Source organism: Myxine glutinosa, chromosome 5 (assembly GCF_964187855.1).
Source record: "Myxine glutinosa chromosome 5, kmMyxGlut1.1, whole genome shotgun sequence".
Lineage (NCBI taxonomy): Eukaryota > Metazoa > Chordata > Myxini > Myxiniformes > Myxinidae > Myxine > Myxine glutinosa.
In genome coordinates, this window is record NC_136265.1 from 140,498,114 (window position 1) to 140,518,742 (window position 20,629).

At 46.4% G+C, this 20,629-nt stretch overlaps 1 protein-coding gene across 1 annotated transcript in view; it reads left to right on the plus strand.

Annotated features, from left to right (window-relative positions):
- Positions 1-2,908: 2,908 nt before the first annotated feature.
- Positions 2,909-20,629, plus strand: part of DXO (decapping exoribonuclease) — a 104,504-nt gene continuing 86,783 nt past the window's right edge. The window contains exons 1-2 of the mRNA XM_068116044.2: positions 2,909-3,721; positions 10,174-10,397. Of these exons, the coding sequence (XP_067972145.2) occupies positions 3,144-3,721; positions 10,174-10,397 (802 nt within the window). The 5' untranslated portion in view covers positions 2,909-3,143. The remainder of the gene's footprint in view (positions 3,722-10,173; positions 10,398-20,629) is intronic.

The following is a 20,629-nucleotide window of genomic DNA, read 5'->3' on the forward strand; positions in this document are numbered from 1 at the left end:
TCAAAGCTGCACTGGAGTGGCTGAGGAACAAAAAGATAAATGTCCTTGAGTGGCCCAGTCAGAGCCCCAAACTAAATCCAATCGAAAATCTGTGGCATGACTTGAAGATTGTTGTCTCTCAACGCTCCCCATGGAATGTGACTGAGCTTGTACAGTTTTGTAGAGAATGGGCAAATATTGCCCAATCAAGGTGTGCAAAGTAGGTAGAGACCTATCCCAACAGACTCACAGCTGTAATTGCTGCCAAAGGTGCTTCCACCAAGTATTAACTCAGGGGAGGTGTGGGGTGTTCACTTATCCAACCAATATATTCTAGTTTTGTATTTTTAATTAATTTTCTGAAATGAGTACAATTTTTTTCACTTGGAAGTTGTGGGTTACAATGTGTAAATAACGGTGGAAAAAGTCGGATTTAATGCATTATAATTTCAGGCTAGAAGGCAACAACAGGTGAAAATTTTGAAAGAGGGTGTAGCCTTTATGTAGGCATTGTATTTTGTGGTTGTCTTGTGTGTTACTCTGTCTGGCTGTTTGTTTGTCACTCACCTACAGGTCACAATTCTAAACCGATCGTCATGAAACTTTACTAAGTTGTAGAGGTAGTCACAACTGAGAAGATTTTGATGTCAAAGGTCATGTTGAGGTCGAATTTCTAAAATCATTATTTTTCATCCGATTGACTTGAAAGTTGAACAGGATTTGCATATTGCGTCACTGCGGGTTTGCATATCGCATATTGTGTCAATTGGGAAACCAACTATGTTTGAGGTCAAAGGTCAACTCAACTCAACTCACCTAGCTCGGCTTCACGCTGTTGAAACCAAAGCTTTCAGAATCATTGGAATCTCCTGCGATTAAGCTGATTGTGAGGGCCTTTCACTCACTCACTGCAGGCAGGTTGGTGGTCTTTCTGTCTTCTACCGACTCCTCTCCGGCCTTGCTCCCCCAGCTCTGTCTGTGCTCTGTCCGCCAAATACTCCGACAGGTCGCACAAGATCTGCCTGCAACCCTCTTCTTGTGAAACTGCCAAAATCAAGACTCTCTGCTCACCTTCACTCTTTCATTCCTCTTTTCTCCCGCCTCTGGAACAAACTCCCTCACTCTCTTCAATCCCACTCATCCCTCCAGGTGTTTAAAACAGCTGTTCACGCCCATCTCTTATCTTCCCCCATCCAAAACCTTGATCTTTTCTACCCCTGTTAATTCATCCCAGATCCAGTTTTTTGTAATACCGACTTCTTTCCGAGAAGTCCTTGCAGTGTCCTTGTGTTTTATACTTCTCCCACCCCCCCCCCTCCCCTTCCCACGCCTCCTCCCCCCAAGCCCTCTCCCTCCCACAGATCTCCCGATGTCCCTGCTCTCAAATGTTGTGTTTGGGTGCTTCCCCTTCTCTCCCCATCTTGTCTACCGCTCCCCTTATTCTATACTTTGTGTGTCTGTTTTGATTTTTTTGTCATTAATGTCAGCTCTTACACGAGCCTCGATCTTGTATACAAAAAACCCCCCAAAAAACCGTAAAATTTCTAGAAATCATCAAATTTCATCTGAAAAATCTTCAATTTTCATCCGATTAACTTGAGAGTTAAATAACAATTGCATAGCGCATCACTGAATTTGGAAAGCAACTATTTGAGGTCAAAGGTAAACTCAAGGTCAAACTACTAAAATCATCAATTTTCATCCGATTGAGCTGAGCTTTGATTAGGATCATCAATTTTAATCATAATGAAATGGACAATCTGATGTATCCATGCCAACCTTTTTTGGAGGGGGGGGGGGGGTGGATTTTGCAAGATCCTGCTCTGCACGACGGCTTTCTTATTTGGCCGTTCGTTAACATATCTTAAGAAGTTGTTGACGGATTCAGACGGAAGTTGGTGGTGAGGTTGTGTATATGACAAGGAATAATTGATTCGATTTTGGTGAGGATCTGGATCTGGATCCGATAATTTTAAAGCGATTATTACCTTCGCAAAAGCGGAAGGTTATGTTTTGATCGCTGTGTATTTATTTGTATGTCTGTGTGTGTGTGTGTATGTTATTCGCATAACTCAAAAAGTATTCAACCGAATTGCATGAAATTTGGTGGGATGATTGGTTATTATACGGGACACATTTGATTAGATTTTGGGAGCAATCGGGTCAAAGGTCAAGGTCAAGGTCACGAAAAGGTCAAAATCGTATTTTTACCAAGTACAGAACAGTAGCTGCGGCGAAGGTATGCGCTCTACCGAGTGCCCGTTCTAGTTCACCATTGAGTGATCGGGCCAAAAACGATACATAGCATGATATCTCAAAAAGTTGTGGACGACAAATGACAAAACTTTGTGAATTAGTCGAGGAAGTGACAAGAACAAGCCAATTTGATTTTGGTTCAGGTTCGAATCCAGATCGGACCTTTCAGTGGGATACAAAACGTAAACAGTTCATGCTGGAGGATGTGTGTTCTCTACCGAATGCCGTTCTAGTTATACATGAAAATATAAGGAAACCTTCAACAGAAATTATTTGGTCCATGACAGGTGTATTTACAAGCTCGCTCGATGCGGGCATCTGTGATATGATATGATGTGCAACACTGTAAGTACAGTCCTGCTATCGGGGTCATTCTTCCTGAGCTGGACTTTCCGATGAGACTTTTAGGCATCACGATGTATGATGTAATCCAGAGTAGCTTTGCTGAAATGACATTTTGGGGAGCTTTCCGGCAGATGGGGTGGAGCTTGGTGGGCGGTGCTTGATGGGCGGGGCTTTCTCAGGAAATACGTCACTTCGAAATACCATTAACGTTTCCCTTTGGAGTTATTTCAATTTTCAATTTTCTCGTGTGGTATTTTGCTACAGCGTGTATTTTAAAATTAACAACATCTAACAATATCATTGTTTTGTAAAAACGCGGACCGGAAGGGCCATCTCTGCGCGGAGCCGCGGAGAACGACACTCCGAGCTTAGGGCCTTGCGGGTTCGCAGCCATCTCTGGTCGGTTTGTTTGTTTTCCGGTTCATTTTTGCAGCTGAATATTGCTATTTTCGGACCGAGGTAGCGAGAAGTGCGGACCTCAGCCGGATCCCTGGTGGAAATGGCTTCAGAGAGCAGCGCGGCCTAGTCAACTCTGCAAACCGGACGGCGTTGCCTGGACGCGAATGCATTCCGAGACGGGTTTGGCGCGACTGGCGGCAAGCGAGAGGCGGGGAAGGAAGAGGCTCTCGGATTCCGAGGGTAGCGGCATGAAGCGATCTATCGTGGATAAGGGCGATAAAGTGGTAGTGGTAGTCGCGGGAGTCGGGGAACCCGGGGTTCGCTCGCTGCCGACCGCGCCTGAAGGCTACACCGGTGCTTGTCCCAACTACAGACAACCGGCAGAGCTGGGCTGTTTCTCATTGGACGCTCAGAGGACGTTCCACGACGACGGCAGGCTCCTCAGACACTTCGCCCCTCCGCGTGGCGGCGATGACCCCCGGGAGACCCCCGGAGCGGAGACCAACGGAGGTGCCGGTGCGGCGACCGGGGCCGACTGCAGGACGGGGGATCCCGCGATCGGCGGCCGTAGTCGAGGTTGGCAGGGCCCGATAGACCTCGATGTCGACTGGAGTGTTCCCGGAGCCTATATCCAGATGGATCATCAGCGTCCCGAGCGCTTGGACCACATCGTGTCGTGGTTGTCCCGTCACTGGTCTCGCTTTGCCCTGCCCGGGCAGGCAGCCTCGCTACCTCTGCCAAGGTGTGCTTCCTCATTTTCAGCCTTGTTACCTTTCTCGGCTAGCTCCAAGGTGTTCGCCCTCGCCTCTGAGCTGTTAACCCCGAGTTCGAATCCTGACCGAGCGATACATCGTCCGTCGGAGGGGATTGTGCTAGAATTAGGTGGTGGACGTTAGAGATCCTTTGCACACAGAAAAGGAGTTATGTCCCTGAATAACTTTCAAATTCCTGGCCAAATCCCATTCAGTGGCCTGTCAGGCCTGGCTAGGCGGTTCGTGAAAGACTTGGAGGGGAGTACCCTGGTTGACCCCCCCAAGAATGTGGTGGGAATTGGGGCTGTTTATAATGGTTTATCAACAATAATAAATAGTGGTGGTGGTGGTTGCATCACTTCCTGGGGGCGCGTCTGTGCCGCTGATGCAGTGTCCCCCATTGCCAGTAAGCTGGTACGCATTTTCCCGACCTCAGAAGGATGACGGGCTTTGTCAACCCACCTGACGTTAATTCAATGGTCATGACAGGGGCCCAAACTCAGGACCCTAAGATCTCAAGCCAGCCACCTTAACCCGTTACGCCACCACCGTCAACAACAGTAAATGATAGCGTGTGATGGGCAAACACCCCAGTTTGTTGTAGGAAACGCTTGCTTTTTGTCTCGTGGGACAAAGTTTTCCGGTTTATCCGATAATCCCCCAACAAGTCCTGTACTGTACGACGTGGGAATAATCTGGACGGTCACGTTATATTTCCCCACAACGCGCCAATAGGATAATGCCATATAATCTCCACTTGGTTTTGGGATTGAGCTGTAAAACCTTTGAGAAGGTTCGCTCCTGTTCAGGTGGTAGACCATAGGATGATGTGCATTATCGTTCCATTTCGTAGCCCCTTGCTTGGTATTACAATATGCGCGCATGTAAATTCGTCAAATATTATTTCTGAACATATTATGAATGTCGCTTGGCGTTTATAACGAGCGTTTCCGAGAAAATGAAATAAAATCACCGATAATTATTGTAAAATTTTCATTGACCAATAGTCAGGGCCCTCAGGGATATTTTGGTTCAAATTCTTCCAAAAGCACCAAATTTGGCGCAGATGTTGCCCATGCCATACTCTTTCGATTTTTGACGGGCGCCAAGCGCGGTATGATCCGGGGACCGCACCGGTCCATCCCGCCATGGCACCTGACCTATGACGTCATAATTAGGATATGCATCCAATCACATGGCGTACTATAAGTGGTCAAAGTTCAAAATGAATCGATCGAAAAATGAAGGCAGGGATCCATTTTTAAGGTTTTCATAAAATCCAATATGGCCGCCAGGTCACATGACCTATGACGTCATATTTATGACATGTATACAATCATGTATACATGAACCCGGATCATGATCGCACAAAAATTAAACACAAGGATATGGCATACAGTTCATAAAACATCAAGATCCGTACCTTTGTAATTAGACTGATGAACTGCATATGCCTGAAAATTAGGAAATAGACATGTAAATATTTCCTCTAATTGTCAAAAATAAGGTCAGAGTTCGATTACCCAACCCAGAAACATAAAATGGTGAACGTCGCGTAAATCTTGATAAAAAACTCAAAAACCGACATGTTTGACTCAAAAATGACCATTAAGATGACCTTGAGGGATGACCTTGACCTCGAATCATCAAAATAACATCATAATTGGATTCCTCGACCTCGAAAACCCCTGAAAAGTGGTATCATACATGATTCCAACCCTTTTGATTATTTAACTGATTTTCCTCTAATCCGGGTGGCGGCCATTTAGTATTTCGCCAATATGGGGCCCCCGGGGGGGAGGGGGGGCGCCCGTCTTGGCGCCCGTCAAAAATCGAAAGAGTATGGCATGGGCAACATCTGGGCCAAATTTGGTGCTTTTGGAAGAATTTGAACCAAACGGCCCCAAAATATCCCTATAAAGGGCCCTGACTACAACATCTAGCTCGTCCAATTAAATCGCGCCGCAGATCGGTTCGTTGGCCCTTCATGCCGTCCGTGAACCAATCACCGTTCGTTTCCTGGATATTGAGCAGCCTCGGTCCGCGCACAAAAACTTATTTGCAACATCAGCAAGCAAGCAGCAGCGGAAATCAAGAAAGGAAAAATTGACGAAGTTTACGGTAAGCTTAATTGTTGGTGTATTAATAGAGATACACAGAGTGCCATGGCGTTCAAAATAATAAATAAATAAGCTTCAAGTTCACATCATTCTCACCAGGCATGACTTGAGTCACTTGAGTTGAGCATGTTGAGTCGACGACGATGGTTTACAAATTACAAACCTTGAAGTGAACAGAGTCCTAGTTCGGCCACACACACACTGTCTGACTAAAATTTGTCTCTTATGTTATGAACTACCGGTGTCTGAATGGCTATTAATATGACCATCGTGTATAATGTAATTTTCTGAATTATAAATAAAAATTAAAGATTAGCCAGGCCCAGGCCTAGTGTTTTGCTTTGCCTTTGGGTACATTTTCTTTCTGTGCGGATACAAATGCATAGAAATCTACTGCTCTTCGTGGTGTGTCATTTATTTGCATGTAGGCCTAGATCTAGATCTATTTGTAATTTCTGGCCTGTGCCGAGAGGGGGCCACGCTGCCTGTTGAAATGTTAAGCATACTTTTTTTTTATAGGTTACATCTGTAGATACATGCAAATGTACTTTAGTATGCGCCAGTTGTGGCCTATACCGATAGGGGGCCCATGCTCTTCATTGAAATTTAAGCATTGTGTTTTTGTATAGGTTACAAATGTTGAAATCTATACATACACACATGCTACTTATGTTGTCATTCGAATGTATTCAGTTCTGGCCGATGCATGACATTGAATGAATGAATGAATGATCGTTTTAATGCAATTTCCCCCGCTAAGGCGGGGGTTAGCCTTGCGGGCCCCATGACAATCATGGTTCCCTGTTTGAGGCAATGTTTTTTTTATGGCCGGATGCCCTTCCTGGCACCAACCCTTAGTCGCCTCTTATGATGTGCAGGGATACGGTGTACCTATTCTAAACCGGTGTACACACCAGGATCATTCATCCCAGAAAGCTGGTACTCAATTTGCCAACCTCGGAAGGATGACAGGCTGAGTAAACCCCCCTGGCGTTAATTTAGCGATCGACCGGGATTCGAACCCAGGATCCTAGGATCCCAAGCCGGCACGCTAACCGTTAAGCCAACACCAGGCTATGGCATGTGCATGACATTATAACATGTTATATCAAGTCATTGAAAGGATCAGACCGTGCATGACATTATAACATGTTATAGCAAGCCTGGTGTTGGCTTAGCGGTTAGGGTGCCGGCTTGGGATCCAAGGATCCTGGGTTCGAATCCCGGTCGATCGCTAAATTAACGCCAGGGGGGTTTACTCAGCCTGTCATCCTTCCGAGGTCGGCAAATTGAGTACCAGCTTGCTGGGATGAATGATCACTGTGTGTACCCCGATTTAGAGTAGGTACACTGTATCCCTGCGCATCGTAAGAGGCGACCAAGGGTTGGCGTCAGGAAGGGCATCCGGCCATAAAAACATTGCCTCAAACAGGGAACCATGGTTGTCATGGGGCCCGCAAGGCTAACCCCTGCTCTAGCGGGGAAAATGGCCTTAAAACGATCATTCATTCATTCATAGCAAGTCATTGAAAGCCAATTGATGCCGATGCTGGCCATTTGCAATGCTGGCTGAAGTGTTTGCAATGCTGGCTGAAGTGTTTGCAATGCTGGCTAAAGTGTTTGCAATGCTGGCTAAAGTGTTTGCAATGCTGGCAAAAGTGTTTGCAATGCTGGCTAAAGTGTTTGCAATGCTGGCTAAAGTGTTTGCAATGCTGGCTAAAGTGTTTGCAATGCTGGCTAAAGTGTTTGCAATGCTGGCTAAAGTGTTTGCAATGCTGGCTAAAGTGTTTGCAATGCTGGCTAAAGTGTTTGCAATGCTGGCTAAAGTGTTTGCAATGCTGGCTAAAGTGTTTGCAATGCTGGCTAAAGTGTTTGCAATGCTGGCTAAAGTGTTTGCAATGCTGGCTGAAGTGTTTGCAATGCTGGCTGAAGTGTTTGCAATGCTGGCTAAAGTGTTTGCAATGCTGGCTAAAGTGTTTGCAATGCTGGCTAAAGTGTTTGCAATGCTGGCTAAAGTGTTTGCAATGCTGGCTAAAGTGTTTGCAATGCTGGCTAAAGTGTTTGCAATGCTGGCTAAAGTGTTTGCAATGCTGGCTAAAGTGTTTGCAATGCTGGCTAAAGTGTTTGCAATGCTGGCTAAAGTGTTTGCAATGCTGGCTAAAGTGTTTGCAATGCTGGCTAAAGTGTTTGCAATGCTGGCTAAAGTGTTTGCAATGCTGGCTAAAGTGTTTGCAATGCTGGCTAAAGTGTTTGCAATGCTGGCTAAAGTGTTTGCAATGCTGGCTAAAGTGTTTGCAATGCTGGCTAAAGTGTTTGCAATGCTGGCTAAAGTGTTTGCAATGCTGGCTAAAGTGTTTGCAATGCTGGCCAAAGTGTTTGCAATGCTGGCCAAAGTGTTTGCAATGCTGGCCAAAGTGTTTGCAATGCTGGCCAAAGTGCTTGCAATGCTGGCCAAAGTGCTTGCAATGCTGGCTAAAGTGTTTGCAATGCTGGCTAAAGTGTTTGCAATGCTGGCTAAAGTGTTTGCAATGCTGGCTAAAGTGTTTGCAATGCTGGCTAAAGTGTTTGCAATGCTGGCTAAAGTGTTTGCAATGCTGGCTAAAGTGTTTGCAATGCTGGCTAAAGTGTTTGCAATGCTGGCTAAAGTGCTTGCAATGCTGGCTAAAGTGCTTGCAATGCTGGCTAAAGTGTTTGCAATGCTGGCTAAAGTGTTTGCAATGCTGGCTAAAGTGCTTGCAATGCTGGCTAAAGTGTTTGCAATGCTGGCTAAAGTGTTTGCAATGCTGGCTAAAGTGTTTGCAATGCTGGCTAAAGTGTTTGCAATGCTGGCTAAAGTGTTTGCAATGCTGGCTAAAGTGTTTGCAATGCTGGCTAAAGTGTTTGCAATGCTGGCTAAAGTGTTTGCAATGCTGGCTAAAGTGTTTGCAATGCTGGCTAAAGTGTTTGCAATGCTGGCTAAAGTGTTTGCAATGCTGGCTAAAGTGTTTGCAATGCTGGCTAAAGTGTTTGCAATGCTGGCTAAAGTGTTTGCAATGCTGGCTAAAGTGTTTGCAATGCTGGCTAAAGTGTTTGCAATGCTGGCTAAAGTGCTTGCAATGCTGGCTAAAGTGTTTGCAATGCTGGCTAAAGTGTTTGCAATGCTTGCTAAAGTGTTTGCAATCCTGGCTAAAGTGTTTGCAATGCTGGCTAAAGTGTTTGCAATGCTGTTTGCTGTTTGCAATTTATTATATATATATTTATTTATATTGATTTATTTATCATCAAATTTACATCAAGTTCATGCTGTTTTACCTTAACTGTACCTTTTGAGTCCTGCATAATCTCAGTTTGATAGATGTCATTGCAAAATAACATTTTGAGACATTGTGTCTGCATAAGCTGTTTAAAAGTTTTAAATACAATTTTGGATGGAAAAAGTCAAATTTCGAAGAAAAACATGAAGTGACCGTTATAATTAAAACGTGCAGATTTACGGCTTAGCAACATTCATATTTGGATTCAGCACCATTAAATCTACTTAATCTCTAAATTTCGTGTAATTCCAAGATGGGGGTCACAGTTTTCAAAAAATAGGGTATATTCACCTTTTCATCCTATGGTCTATGGTGGACATCGGTCTTTGTAAGATCTACCACCGTATGGTACAAAAGTTGTACATTTTACAAACCCAAAGAGGAATGATCCCATAAAAAAAATCGTTGGTCGGCCACCTTGGTGTGATGTACGAGTACCGTCGTCACTACAAGCCACTGCAAATTATTTCTTCTTTTTTTAAGCTCTTTTCATGACGTTTGATCATTTTCAACCATCATTGCATCAATAAAATGTGGTCTTAGACCTTTGAATATTTATTTTAACTCGGTAATTCAACTTTTCTTCCTTTGCTTTTAGCTTTGGTTGTATTGTACCGTATTCCAGAATTACCAGTATCTATAGTACAATGGCAGGGCACCGCTCAATTGCTAGGGCATTGAGGATCCCACGGTACCTTCTAACAAAGGGTAGGCCCCTGGGTGCTGCAACGGTGTATCCTAGCCGAATCGAAAACTTCCAGTTACGTCCAAAGTCGGGAAAGGGGCTCTCCTTCCTAAGCTTTGCGGTGCCCCGGTTATGATACGTCCAGCAGACTGCGTTGGTGTTGGAATCCTCATCAGATGTTCTCGGTGCATGAGTAATTTCAGGTTTAGTTTGTTAAACAATAATTGTATTTCTGCAACTGCTTTGAGTCATTGTTCGCCGCATATCTCAGACATGTATACATGCTTGTATCTGGACAATTGTGTTCCTGTTGTCACACCGATTGGCCCTATCTGCACATGCAGCCTCAACACAGACTTTGTGACGTGGCGCGGTCATCTGACCAAGGTGCTGGGTACACCGTATGAGCGGCGTGACGGCTGGCAGCTCGCGGCCACGCTCTTTCGTGGAACGCGCTACCTGAGTGAGGTGGAAACCGAGGCTGCTCGACGCGAACGTGAAACGCGCTCACTTCGCCAGCAACAGATGTGTTACTGGGGATACAAGTTTGAGCAGTACATGACAGCTGGTGAGTGTTTAACCCGTCCCCCGATCTCACCCGTTTCCATCCGTGCAGAAGGCAAGGAATGCATCCATTGAATGGTGAAGTGACAATTCTAAGGAAAGATGTCTCCGGTAACGGAGAGTGTGAATCGGTAACGCCGATCATGCAACTTGCGGTGCAAAGCTGCATTTCCCATCATCTTTGCCTTACATGGGATTTTCGGAATGACGTATGAATGCGAACGAGGTCTTTCGCTCCTGCGCTGTGTGTGTTTTCAGTGACTCACTTCTGCTAGTTGGGGTACTTTTAACCTGCCATTGCTGGGGCAAAATCTAGGCCAAATTTTCTTTTAAACAGAATTATCAGCATTTAAACGAAGGAGTGGCAACTTCATAGTGGTTAACCATAATTGTTCCTGGATGCATATCGGACTCACAAAAATATAAGAAATACAAGAAATATTTACGACAGTTCTTTGTCCTGGAGAAAGTTTTAACGAAAAAAACATCAACCCAAAATGAAGAGAATCCACAACACGCAGCGCTCGCCGAGTAAAACCACGCGTAGACATTGTTTGTATGCAAGCGCTTTCAGCCAATCAGGTGGAAGTGGGTTGTACATTAGACGTGGCTTACCGTGACCATTAGAATCACTTCTCAACTAAGAGTTCATAGAACATGTAACCCCATGCAGTTTTCAAATATATACTTTAATTTAAATAAAATAATGATTTTAAAGATCGTTTAAAAATTCTGGAGGTTTAGCGCAATTCACGCAGTCTTCTTCTTAACCTTTATACCCCGCCCTATTTAACTTGTCCTCGTACTGCTAAATGGAAGGGTTTTGGAAGTGCAAATAAGGCGATTTGTGTTCTTAAATGTTCAAGTGTATACAACAACAACAACAACAGGCATTTTAAGGCCATTTTCCCTGCAAGAGCGGGGGTTAGCCTTGTTCACAGACAGACAAATTACTAAATTTGTTATTCACTGCTAAATTACTGACTAAATTACTGCTAAATTACCATGACAATCTTCTCCATTTTGCCCTATTTTCTGCATCTCCCCTTGTTAACCCCCTTTCCCGCATTTCTTCTTCGACCATCTTTAGCCAAGTCTTTCTCGGTCTTCCCCGTCCTCTCCTTCCTTCTACATTCATTTCCATCACTCTTCTCAACCAGTCACTTTCATCCTTCCTCAACACATGACCAAACCATCTCAAACTGTTTCCCTTCACAGAATCCATCACAGGCTCTATTCCCATCATCTTTCGCAATTCATCATTTGTCTTCCTCTCTCTCAACGATACTCCACACATCCACCGAACCATTCGCATTTCCACCCTTTCCAGCCTTCGTTGCTGCTCTACGTTCATTACCCATGTCTCGCTCCCATAAATCATAACACTTCTCACACATGCAGCATACACCTTTCCCTTCAGCTTCAACGACACTCCCCTCCTCGTCAGCACGCCACTCAGTTCCCAAAACTTCTTCCATGCACATCTCACTCTAGCAACCGTTTCCGAGTCTGATCCACCTTCTCCATTCAGCATGTCTCCTAGGTAACAAAATGTTTTCACACCTTCCAGCTTCATGCCGTCTCCAAGATCCAACTCAACATTTCCTCCATCTGCAGCTCCGTCGGTGCACACCTTACACTTGAATGTAGCTACCACACTGGTTAAGGGTGTAGTACTGGTGAAAAATTGAGAAAACTACATAGGTACCTTTGAGAGGCCTTTACACAAAAACAAAGTCAAGTTAATATCTAATTTTCAGTTTTTCTTGAAAGATATAATCTTGGCTTTAACTCAGACCAGTTTCAACGCTTCTTTGTCATATTACATGCATATAATTTGCATAAATTAGACCGTCATTAAAAAACAAGGAAAAACAAAGAACACATTTCTACTTCTATCTTCTATGTCACCTATCATTCTTTTCACACAAAACTTGGTACATGTATTATACATGTGTTACTCTACTACCTGATGAGAGGATTTTGTGAAATTATGTCAAATGTTCACTAATTAGCTAATTATGCCAATTACCAGATAAAACTTGGTTGTCCTTCAATAAATCCACAATGGCTACTCCTATAAACAAAAGCCTTCATCATTTTAAAGGAAGTGATATTCTGAATATCCTGTCCAAATTTCAGCCCAAAGGAATGATGCAAATTAAAGTTATAACAAATTTCATGCAAAATATTATATTTCTTGTAAATTGCGTGTAAAGATAACATTAGATATTTTAAAGGAAATACTGAATGAGTTTATACAATACGTATGAATCTAAACCGTAAAAACATTTTTTTTTTTTAAAGAGGCATATTGGAAAGTTCACCAGTACTACACCTTTAAAGGAAGTGATATTCTGAATATCCTGTCCAAATTTCAGCCCAAAAGAATGATGCAAATTAAAGTTATAACAAATTTCATGCAAAATATTATATTGAATTGAATTGAAATTTGAATTTTTCAATAATTAGGGGTACTTCTATGACCTCTAATAGCATGATTCTTGTTTATAAGACTATAAGGAAACTGTTCAGCTAAAAAAACAAAAACAATCAAAAAAATCACCTGTTCACCAGTACTACACCCTTAATGATCCTCTCAAACCACTACATTTTTGATGAACCCACTCAGCGCATATTGTACATTGAATGGAGTTCACTTCGACACCCTTCCTGCACACAGCACACGGCCACTTCCCAGTTCTTTCCACCTCACCACATGCTTTACCACTTGCCATCACCTTCGTTTTTCCGATATTCACCTTCAGACCTTTTGTCTCCATACATTCCTTCCACTTGTTCATCTTCTCCTTCAGTCCATCCATACTTTCTGCAAACAACACCAGATCATCTGCATACAACAACTCCCACGGTAAACCCTCCTTTACGTTCCGAGCCAGCACCTCCATCACAGCTACAAATAGTAGTGGACTTAGTACCGACCCCTGATGCACTCCCACCTTCACCTCAAACTCACCACTGTTCCCGTCCTTCGTCCTTACAGCTGATTCGTATAATTCGTATAATTGAATTTAAATAAAATATAAAGATTTTGAAGGTTGTACAAAAAAGTATTTTAGAAAGTTTACTGCTGGCGATGCAGCCTCTTTTACAACAACTTATTGAACACATTATGTTAGTTCCTCATGTTTGTTGTATGTGTTCTTGATGATGTCCTTAAAAACAGTAAGTTTCCTGTTTGGAATGATTTTTTCAATTTTGTTTGACTGCCAGACAGGCAGAATATATATATATATATATATATATATATATATATATATATATATATATATATATATATATATATATATATATATATATATTGTTACAGACACGACTTTGATGTTAAGGTGGGCCGAGCGGAATGGCCGTCGTGTCCGCACAAATTACCCGATTGTACTCGAACTTTGACGAAGCCGCGCTACGCTGGATCAATAAGGAAAAAGAAGACACACGGCTGGATTATAATGACAGACACCAATGTTTCGATTCTCAATTATATTCGTACGGAAAAGGTTAGATTACAGGGGCTAGAGGTAAAGCACAGAAAAGATGGGCACTTAGACACAGGCTTATCTTAACCCCGGACAGACGACAGGTAAACGGGACAAGGCTGACTCACACGGGGGTTGATGGCAGGAAAGCGGTTGTCGATGGCTCCAGGTGCACCTGTGCTCAAAGGTTAGAATCGACCCGGTCCGGTCCAGAGATGCGGGAGGTTTCACAGCGCTCGGAGGGGACGTTCTTTCACAGGCGGGCCTTTCTCTCTCAGCGCTCGCAGGCAACGTTCTTTCTCAGGCGGGGCGCATCTGACTCAGCGCTCGCAGGTCCTTCTTTCTCTTCAGCTGGGGGCGCATCTGACGTCACATCCGGCGCGGGGCCGCGTATATCCGGCGGGGAGTGACACGCCCTCGGCTCGTTAGCGCCGCCCCAGATGGAATCGGTCCGCCCTTCTGATTGGGTGCGGGGGGTTACCAGGCTCCGCCCTTGAGGAGGAGCTGACAGCCAGCCCCTCCGTGGTAACCCCGTGGAGCGCGTGGTCAATGGCGCTAATCGAGCCGGTGTGAGGACGCATCCTCCCCCGCGCCGCCGCGACGCCCCCATCTCCTCTGTTGTTGTAGTTATAGTTGTTGAAGAAGATGGAAGGAGGTATGGGAAAGGTCCTAAACTCACTACTGATGCCATATAATCACATTCTGGTGCAACGAAGAGTCATAATTAATGGAAACGAGGCCTTAACTGACATAGACTAAGAATAACTAGCAAGATGTCCGAAAGTTGTCTACGTGTGGTGCGGTGGACCTGGGCACGACATTTAATGGGGGAATAAGGGGAAGGTCGGCTCTACTGATTGTTGTTTACATGCAATGGGACTAGGGAATGGGGGATTAGGGAAAGTTGGGGAGTATTGGAGAAAATAGGGGAATATTTACAAGCGGATATGGAGGCCAAATTCCATATTCGCAACATTGCACCCTTCTCTACCCTCGGGGCGTCCCGACCCGATAAATTTTTACCTACTTTAGTGTGGCACGCAATGTAGTTCCCTCTACTATTAACTCTACCCTGAGTGCGACAGTTTTATAGATATTCACAAATGAGTAAATATGTCCCCCTGCGACGTTGCACCCTTCTCCTCTCAGAAACACACCCACAGGATAACCGAATCCGGAAAGAATTCTCAAACTAAACATACAGCCGGTAGGGAGCATTATTTACAAGACTACGCTGCTATTTACACTACGATCCAGGACCTGTTTTTGGAGGAACACATGCAGATGTTATGCATAGAGAGAGCGCGCTTGCCAACATCGATACACCAACCCACGAGTGCTCTGTGGCCGACGGCCTTTAATAACGTGCAGAGCACCCTTCCCGAGCATCAAAAGCACCACCCCACCACCAATCGGTGCAGTCACCATTGTTCATTGGAATAAAAAATAAATTCGACAACCCCTAACCCTGCAGGTGTCTCTTGCTCTTCTTGTGGTGCACTTGGTGTTAACTAAAAGTGGTTCACCTGTATGGCATAGGTGCCACGTTGACCCATAGGTCCATCCCCGGGTGGTGCTTGGCCGCAAACGAACTGCGGTCCATTGTGGGTGGCCACAAACATTGCGGTCCATATGGTGTATCGATCCCGGCAGCAAACAGCGAAAGTGCAGGCCCACAACTGCGCAGCCAGCACCTCTCTCTCCTCTCTCTCTACCCCAAAGCCAGATCCTCGGAGGTGGGAGACAAAAGAAGCAGACAAGTGAGTAAGGTGGTAAGGGCGCAAAAGTGCACGCAATGTAAGGTGATGCACACTGGGGGCACATGGGAACCAGGTGAGACAGGTACGTTCCTATCGTACGCCCCCCCCACCAGGTAACCTACATGGCCCCTCCCTTACCCCTTACTGCATCCACAAAACACAACACTACCCATAAACATCTACTTTACAAATCAACAAACATCCCTACTGTCTTCCCCGTTCCTCCCATATACCAAATTCGTCTTCTCTCCCTCCTAACCAATCAAATTTGCCATTTTCAACTCTCATCAAAATTTGCCATTTTCAACTCAACATCAAAATTTGCCATTACCAATTCAACATCAGTCCCTCCTAGGGAGGGAGAGATGGAATCACCGCAATGTCTCATCCACGTCGTGATGCGTCTCACAAATCCACACAGCAATCTCATTTCCTGCAACAAACAAAGAAAACACAGGTGTGGAGTCATCATCATCACCACAGGTAAGTGGCTGCGTATGGTGCGACAGGTTCATCAATCCTAACTATTTCCTAAATGACTTTAACAACTTTACACTACCCGGGGTCTTTCTCCGGCCAAACCATTGGCCCTCTTACACTATGGGTTCTAAAAACCAATTCCCATTGGCCAAACTGTGGTGCGCTTCAATTTGGGGTCTCACTCCCCCGATTCATCTCCCGGTGCCCTCGCACAATTTCTGGGCTGTGGCGTGTACCTCTCCCAGTGGGTCTACCCACCTGCACACCTCCACCACTGCGGTTGCCTCCGAGCTTACCTGCTCCTTACCCTAACCTAACTACCTGGGGAAGGCCCTCTGGCACTCTCCCCACTCGGTGCCCTCTCTGGCACTGGGCTACCCGGGTCCATCCTCCGGATCCTCGGGCCCCATCCACAACTCTACCGGCTCCCAGAGCCCACCTGCGGCATCACCTGGCCGACATCCTCACAGTGGTGGAGTGCCCAACCAACTACACACACTAACAGGCTACACGCCCAGCCATTTCCACAACACTAATGCACCCATCCACAACACCATTCTGCAACCGCACCACAGATGCCAATATCCAACCACAATTTACCTGTAGCCTCTACCTAACACTTACACTACCCGCCCCGGGTACTCGTGAAAGGGGTCCACTCTTCCCCCATCCACACCTTCGCACCATGCACACCACTCCGTACCACTTACTCCAACTCTCTCCACACACCTGTATTTGCACACCTGTGCTCTCACACCTGGTGCCACCTGCACCCTTCTCTCCCCAAGCGCATTCGCGCTGATCCACACACTCACTACTCACACACTGCTCCACACACCTGTCCAGTTGCACACCTGTGCAATCACACCTGTTCAATTCTCACAAACACGGCATCATCTCAGCTAACTACTCCCTTCTGAAACTTGCGCTTCCCAGTCGTCCCTTTAAACTATTGCGCTCCCACGTCATTATCATCCACACTAATCTACCTGCGTCCCCACTACAGGTATCAGTCACTAACTAACCTTAACGTTACCTAAGGTCATCTTCTCTAGATCCCTACACACAATATCCTAACCCACCCGGGCTAGTTTTCACTGCCATACACCCCATAAGCTATTGCTCCTTTGCCCCCCACATGGGAAGGGTGGCAGGGATGCCATCCCACCACATCGGGGGTCTCTCACTACCAATTTTGCACATCAAATTTCAACAAATCAAAAATTTGCCAATCACTACCCATCATCTGCCAATCACTACTGCCAATCCCTTGCCAATCATCAAATTTTGTTTTTCTCTAATTTTGGGTCCAAAACACTAACCTCATCACCCAGTCTACTCACTACTGCCTCTCGGTGCGCCAATTCCTGTCCAAAGCCCGGCTTCGTAAAGCCAAGCAATGGATGCTGGTTATTTTGTGCTCGCGGCTGGGTGCGTCCGGCATTCGGTGCAGGGAAGGAGGTTTACCCGGGCCGAGATCCCACGCACCATCTCGGCGTGGAGCCATCCAATGTCCCGATCTCGACCTGCCGGACTGCCTCAACAAAAAGTGGTCGCCATGACGACTCTTTCTATCGGGCTGCCTGCTCCGCTTATTGGAGCACGGACGCGGCCGTTCAAAGCGAGGCCCAGCGTGGGTCGCGCACGGCGGTCCTTTCGAACCCGCCGTGGCTCGGATCCCCGCTGGTTCTCGCGGCACGCGAAACCCGGCACGCACCGAGGGCCCGCTTCGGCTAAAAGTCGACCTAACCTTTAACCTGGTTACCGTCGATGCTTCACCTGGACGCTTACACCCCGCAGCCCGTTCCTTGCTCACACATCCAGCCGTTTCCATGCTCCTCGTACCTTTCCTTACACACCCAGGTACCCTCATTCCACTCACAGCCTTGGTCACACACCTGACCACCGAACACCTTGGCACACATTCGTTGGTCGCACACCTCACCAAAACACCTCTTCGCGCCCCCTCCTTGGTCACCTCCTCTGTGACAATCACAGGTGTGCTCTCATTCGCACACCCAACCACGTGCCTCACCACCAACTCCAGCGTGCATTCCCACTCACGCTCTACCATTCCAGGTGTGCATCCTTCCATCCCAGGTGTACATCCTCGCTCACCTGTCACAACCAACTCACTCTCCTTGTCACTCTCACTACTCTCACCTCCATTCTTGACAGCGCACTCACCCTTACTCTTGACAGCGCACTCTTTCCTCATGCACCCGTCCGTCACACACCTTTCTCACGCACACTCTCCCGTTACACCCTCTGTAACACTCACCACAGGTGTGCATTCTTCCTTACTTCTGACAGCGCACTCTTTCCTCATGCACCTGTCCGTTACACACCTCTCTCGCGCACACCCTTGCGCACACTCTCCCGTCACACCCTCTGTAACACTTACCACACCGCGCTTCCATGTGCTCCCTCGCACACTCGCTACGACCGACTCACTCTCGCCAGCACCCTCACTCCTTGGCGTGCACTTTTTCCTCACACACCCCAGAGTCGGACTTTCTCGCACACCTCCTTTTTCGCACACCAGACCTGTCGCACACTTCACCAGTGGCCTCTCACGAACACCCGGGTCTATCTCGACCCCCAAGCTTCTTAAATCACCTGGCGCATCATACGCACGACCATATTGGTCACCACTTACACCGGGTCCTCCTTCTCTTCGCTTCTCCTCCATCACCTGCGAATCCCTCATCCGGTTAATGAGCACATCATCACGATCCAAACACAGACTTTGGACCAATTCTTTTATCTCCTCTTTTATCTCTTTCTTATCCCCTCTCCGTCGCTTCTTAATTTCGCTCATCCCTTCTTCCACTTCTTCTAATTTCTGCTTCACCTCTTTTATTCCCCGGTACGTCTCCTCAAGCTCATCCTCCAAGGCTACCTTGACCGTTTCCATGTGCGTCCTCACCTGCCGGTCCTTCGTCTCCATTACCTCTACCACCTCGTCCAACCTCGTTGTCAGTCCCTCACGTACCATCTGACATTCCCTCTTCGTCGCTACCAAGTCATTTTTTAGGTCATTTTGTGTCGCTTTTAACCCTCCTATTACCGCTGTGTTCTTCTTTACCTGACCCGTTAGTTCTTTTTGTCCCTCTGTTAGCTGCTCCACCTCCTGCGTCAGGTCCTCTATGCCCCCTTGTAACTTTACAGTCCCCTTTCTCACCTCCTTCTCCATGTGCTCCTTACAGTGCCTCACCTCCTCGCGCACTCCTCCGACCTCCTCACTCACTCCTCTCCTGATCTCCTCTCCCATCACTTGCATCTCCTGCCCAGATGCCACCCTCATCTGCTCCATTTCCTCCCTGTGAGCATCCAGTTTGGTTTCTACCCCCATTCTGACCCCCTCTATCTGCTGCTCCATTTGTTTAACTTCCCTTTCCGCTTGGTCCCTCATGTCCCTCAATTTGCCTTCCATACTGTTTTCTAACCCTATTAACCCATTTCTCACTCCCTCTATCTGATTCTCCTGGGCAGCCATTCTATTTTCTACCCCCATTAACCCATGTTTCACCCCTTCTATCCCATTGTCTAACCCCTCTAATTTCTTGTCTAATCCCTCACCGGTACCCCTCGCTTCGTCCCTCATTACCCCCATTTCGTTTCCCATTACCCCCATTTGGTTCCCCATTACCCCCAATTGCTCACTCTGAGCCTCCATCCGGTTCCCCATTACCCCCATTTGGCCCCCCAAGTCATTCCTCAGGTCTTCACCTGTCTGGACCATGAGCGCCTTTATTTGTTCCATAAATAGGCCCCAATCCATCGGCGGCGCTGCTACGGTCGCGGGCGCGGTGACCAGCGAGGCGCCATTTTGTGCGTTTGCTACCCTCGCTGCTTCGCTCTCCTCACGTGTCTCAATTTGGTCCTGGACCGACCCTGCTTCACTCTCCCCTACCGGACCCCAGCCGTCTTGATCCGCCATAGCGCGACTTGCAAAATTCGAGTTTCGTAAAACAAATCCAAATTTTTTTTTTTGTCGTTATAATTTCGGCGAGCGCAGTAACCGCGGGACCGCGCTCCGAATCGATTCGGTCGAGCGCCGTACGCGCTCCGGCTCGATTTTCCCTCCCAAAATTTGGGCCTAACTAATTTAGTCCCGGGTCCGAATCTCACTCCTCGACACCAATTGTTACTCTAATAGTACAATTGGTGTTCCAAAATTTGGGCTAAATAAATTTAGTCCCAGGTTCGAATCCAACTCCTGACAACCAATTGTTACAGACACGACTTTGATGTTAAGGTGGGCCGAGCGGAATGGCCGTCGTGTCCGCACAAATTACCCGATTGTACTCGAACTTTGACGAAGCCGCGCTACGCTGGATCAATAAGGAAAAAGAAGACACACGGCTGGATTATAATGACAGACACCAATGTTTCGATTCTCAATTATATTCGTACGGAAAAGGTTAGATTACAGGGGCTAGAGGTAAAGCACAGAAAAGATGGGCACTTAGACACAGGCTTATCTTAACCCCGGACAG